At 29.6% G+C, this 4972-nt stretch overlaps 1 protein-coding gene across 1 annotated transcript; it reads left to right on the top strand.

The window, feature by feature from the left end:
* Positions 1-3623: 3623 nt before the first annotated feature.
* Positions 3624-4155, top strand: LOC120135707. The gene is made up of 2 exons (XM_039151928.1): positions 3624-3741; positions 3798-4155. Exons 1-2 carry the CDS (start codon positions 3644-3646, stop codon positions 4153-4155), a joined length of 456 nt encoding a protein of 151 aa, XP_039007859.1. The 5' UTR covers positions 3624-3643.
* Positions 4156-4972: the final 817 nt, after the last annotated feature.

Genomic DNA, 4972 nt, shown 5'->3' on the forward strand with positions numbered 1-4972 from the left:
TAAATTCAAGGGTTGTTCATATTCTTCAAGGGAACAAGCAATGAAGGGTGATTTAATTCACTTATTAAGACAATTTTTGGCATGGAATAGCAAGAGTCTTCCACCCCTTGGACTAAATTAAGGCCAAATTCAGCTTCAAATTATCTAGATTCATCCCCAAAGTGATCTAGAATATTCAGCCAACCTTGAACATAAGAAAACAAAGCATTCAAGTGCATTTTATTGCTAAATTGATGAAAATGTTTTCATCTTTTGGGTCTTTTCATATGTTGCTAAGAAATACTATAAATAGGCACCTTGGGATCATTTGTAGAGACACATTTGAATATATAAAACATCTTTGAGAGGTTGCTTTCATTCTTGTTCTATTGTAGAACTTTATCGGCTTCAAGATAGTCTTGTTGTCTTCATCCATTTCCTTTTATTATAGCGTTGGCTCCTAGCTCATCTATAGCTAGTGGGTCACGTTCCATCTACTTCAACTTCGATTCCATCTCTTTATATTGCTGGTTCCTAACTCCGTATAGTTAGAGGGTCACAATCCATTTTCTTTTCAATACATCTTACACATTCCACGCCATTACCAACCCATACCTTCGCTATACTTTCATTCCATCCAAACTACAACTTCAATCATCTTCCGTTCAAAGCAAGCAATTCAATCTCTTACTAGAATCACGATTGGGCAATAATATATATGAATCGAAACTCATAATAAAGATTATATTACTTTAAGAGAGGAATAACCTGCTAGATTAATTCTAGACACATCAATCTTATTGTTACAACATTGTTAAATGCATGTTGATTTTTGACATTTCATAATATTTTGTCTGAATCGACCATTTGCTTCATTTGCTAGTTTCGTAATCCCTTTTACTTTATATTTTGTTTTCATTTACATTGTTTCGACATTGTTCACTACGTCAATTATACAAAGTTTATGTTTTGATGCATAACAATTCCTTAAGTAATCACTAATATATTTGGAAAATGATACTTAAGCATGCAAGTGCATCAACTTTATTACTTGGTAGATGATAGTGTATACATACCCTTTTGTTGTTACAATATTCTAAGTATCATGCTAATAGATAAAATATTTTTTGGTTAATTTGGGGTTAGTACAAGATAGTATCTGTTTAAAAATAACTCTTAACCATTTGACGTTGAACACTCACACCCCAAACATTCCTGATAATCGAATCCGGGAACTTAAAGAATAACAACAATTATAATACTACATCAAACTAGTATAATTGTTTTTCTTCCTTTCTATAAAACACGTCATATCATGACAACTACTTATCTATAATCTATAATTTATAATTCTCAATATTTTATCTTTGGGTAAACTACTCGGATGACCACTCAACTATGATAAAAAATCATTTTGACCATCGATGTTTCAATTTGATCAAATAGACCACCCAACTATTTAAATGGTTCAATCAAGTCATTGTCCGTTAACTTTTAATGGTGGAGGTGACGTGCCAGTTAGAATTTAACCGAGAGAATAACTTCTCAGTTAACTTTTCAGTATAATTATATATTTGGTCCTTATTACTCACACAATATGCAAATTTCATCCTAATTTTAATTAAAATAAAATATTAATTCTCTAGTTAAATTACAACATGTGTCAGTCTCTATAATTGGAAGGCTAAATTTATTTTAATTTATTTTTAATTTTATAGGATATCTTTATGTGAAAAATGGGTTCATTATTCTTGTTTCGTTCATTCCATTGCCAATAATTCTTGGTTAATTTTTATTCAAGATTTAGATTTGTTCTTGCCAAAATTATCGTTTTCCCATACTCTGCTCAAGATCACATTATTAGGGGGGGGGGACACAGCAAAGTGTGAACTGTCGTTACAACCGAACATGAAGGGAAAAAACATGGTAGGATGAAGAAGGATGATAAAGGTAGGGGGCGTAAATACGAAAACATCACTTCATGTTTGTTTCTTTTTTTTCTCTAAGATTATTCATATTGTGTTTCTTGTTCATTAAAATTTTTAAATATATTTATTTATTTAAAATTATTGTGATTATATCTTTGATATAGTTTCATGAACATTAAATAATATATATTGTGAAATCATGATACATGAAAGTATTTTGATTATAAAATATGATATACACATTAGTTAGTACATGTTAGTCCAAAATTATATCTTGACCGATTAATGTCTAAATAGATTATATTTTGTTTTGAAGCTCACAACATCTGATTGAATATGTTATGAGTATAAAGAGAAATAAGATATTTTTCTCTATGTGATATGAAAGGTGCATCAAAGGATGAAAATAGAAAAATGTGAAAATATTTGTCGAAAAAATATAAATAAGATTTCTGTAAAAGGAAGAAATACACACAATATATATCTGAAACATGTGTTAACACAAATATAAATCGAAGAATAATTATATACGTTTGAGTTTTATTTTTAATCATTCAATAAATATGTATTTAAAAAATTATATCTAAATATTTAACCATATTATTGATTTATAATTAATATGAGATTTGTATTATCATATTTCATATTGATTAGATAGGAATTTTTTAAATTTCTAAATATAATATTTAGAACATATTAGAATATAGACTCATATATGTGTTATCGTCTTTATCCTACTTGATTCATATTCATACTAATATTTATGGCCCGTGTTTCTTTATGGGATAAAGTTTGTATATTTTTTAGGGTAAGTATGCTTAATTATAGAACATTATTTTATTAATTTTTTATTATTAAAAGTTATAAAAGGATTTATTAAATATAGGATGATGATGTGTGAGTCCCTCAACTATTGAAAGTTATAAAATGATCACTCAACTATTTATATGTTTGAAACATGATTTTTTTGTTAAAAAATGATGATCGTATGAGTTTGACGTTAACTTACTGGTTGAGATATGATGAAATCATATTTTAAGAATGTTTACTAATACTATTATTGCTTTCAAACACTGGTTCAACAATATAATATTTCAAGAACTAATTCGATGACATAATATAAATATAGAGTCAATCCACAGAATACAATTCAAAAGATTTTGGGATCAAATTTTATAATATCACAATCAAAATGTTCATGTCAAACTTAGACGGTTGCTAATTTTTTAACAAAAAACGATGAGTTTGGAACATATGAATGTTACCCTTTTATAACTTTAATAGTAAGAGGGCTCAACAAAGTAGTTTCTTATAAATGAAATTCATTTTATGACTTTTAATAGTCGAGAGACTCAACAAAGTAACCCTCTATAATCGAAGTCAATTTATATATTTTTTGCCATTTTCTTTTAACTTTAATTTTTTGATTTTGGTCCTTTACATACAAAATCTGTGAAAGACGTGTTATTCCTAAGATCGTGTCATGTAGGCAATAAATACATCCAGTTATTAGTGCATTTTTTTGGTTTCAAGTGTCATGTATATAAAAGTAGGTCCAATCATTTACACCTTTATTAAATTTAATTTGAAGAGTATTATGTCAATAAATAACCTCTAATGAATGCTATTTTGATATTTGATTTTCTTAAGATGTAATATATAGGTAAAAGAACCACAAGTTAGCTGATAATAAACTGATAAACGCAAGTATCGGTGGAATTTAAGGCCCTAAAAAGATGAAAGAAAACGCAAAACCAGAATATTCCAATCCTCTGTCCACAATAGAGGACATCAAAAAACGCCTCCGCCGCCCCGCCGAGCTTCATTCTCCCTCGTACCGTTTTTTTTTTCTTTTCTTTGATTTAAATTGCAAAACTTCCTTTTTTGCAGGGAATGGTTAAACTCTTCGCCATTGAATCCGACTTTGAAAAAGAGCGGAACGGTTAAAAAGAAGCTGGAAGATTACCTAGATCCGATACTTCTGGCAGCGCTCTCATCCAAGATTGGACGTTCAAAGAAGGCAAAATTAGAGACGAAATTCAAGAGAGATGGCTACGGATTTGAGTGGCCCGTTGACGAACTCAATGTGTTTGCGGAAAATGATTCCAGCAATTCTAACAGAGGCAGCTGGAGAAACGAAGCCTTTGATCTCAACAATGATTTCGATGCGATCGGCGATGGAGATGAAAATATCGGTTCCTTGTTTCAGCGTTTCGAGAAAAAGGTGCTGAAGAAATTTCAACATTGAAGATTAGAAAATGCAAAAAAATTCAACTGAAGTTCGTTAGTCCATTGAAATTGGTGACGGAATTCGCGAGCTAGCTTGGATCAAAGGTTAGCTTCTTCATCCTCAATCCCTATTTTCTCTTTCCAATGTTCTTGTTTTTTCTGTTATCATTTTTTAATCTTAGAAAAACCATGATGGCATAATCTACAAGTTTTAGTCTTCATTGCCTAATGCCGGTTACATCACAAGGAATTTATGTCACAGCTATTTATATTTAAAAAAATTTAAAAATGAGAAATTATAAAATCTTAATGTATGAAATTAGATAATTAATAAAAAAATAAAAATAATTGAAATATTAAAAATTTAAAATTTCTACGGAATACAATTGTACCCTACACGCCACGCCGCACTCAGCACTCCTTGGGTCGATCCCTTTATTAAATCAGATATTCGCGTAAACGAAGTTTGATGTCTACAAGCAGCTGATTTCCTGTGAATCTTTGATTTTCTTTGTTGTCTTTATTTTTCTGAGGTTAAATCTCTAAAATTAGTATAACAAGACAAGACCACGCACTTGTTAAATCCAGTCGACCATTAGTTTTTAACTCGGATTAAATAAAAGTAATTTTAGATTTCATTTACATCAGTATAAAATTAATTGTTTTATACACCTCATTAACTTTTTATCCGATCAATCTTTTAACAACCTGAATATTATATTTTATGTTCCGTTCGCGTGGATTATGCGGCCACGTTTGAATAAATTAAAAGGTAAACTATCAAAATAATCATTGTTGTTTTAATTTTGTTTACCTTCGGTCATCAATTTTTTAAA

Source organism: Hibiscus syriacus, unplaced genomic scaffold (genome assembly GCF_006381635.1).
Source record: "Hibiscus syriacus cultivar Baekdansim isolate YM2019G1 unplaced genomic scaffold, ASM638163v2 tig00110610_pilon, whole genome shotgun sequence".
NCBI classification, from domain to species: domain Eukaryota; kingdom Viridiplantae; phylum Streptophyta; class Magnoliopsida; order Malvales; family Malvaceae; genus Hibiscus; species Hibiscus syriacus.

Bases quoted from the DNA above. Each gene is read 5' to 3' on its own strand.
- LOC120135707 (XM_039151928.1), top strand. From the start codon at position 3,644: ATGAAAGAAAACGCAAAACCAGAATATTCCAATCCTCTGTCCACAATA. The intron at 3,742-3,797 runs GTACCGTTTTTT...CCTTTTTTGCAG, and splicing joins GCCGAGCTTCATTCTCCCTC to GGAATGGTTAAACTCTTCGC.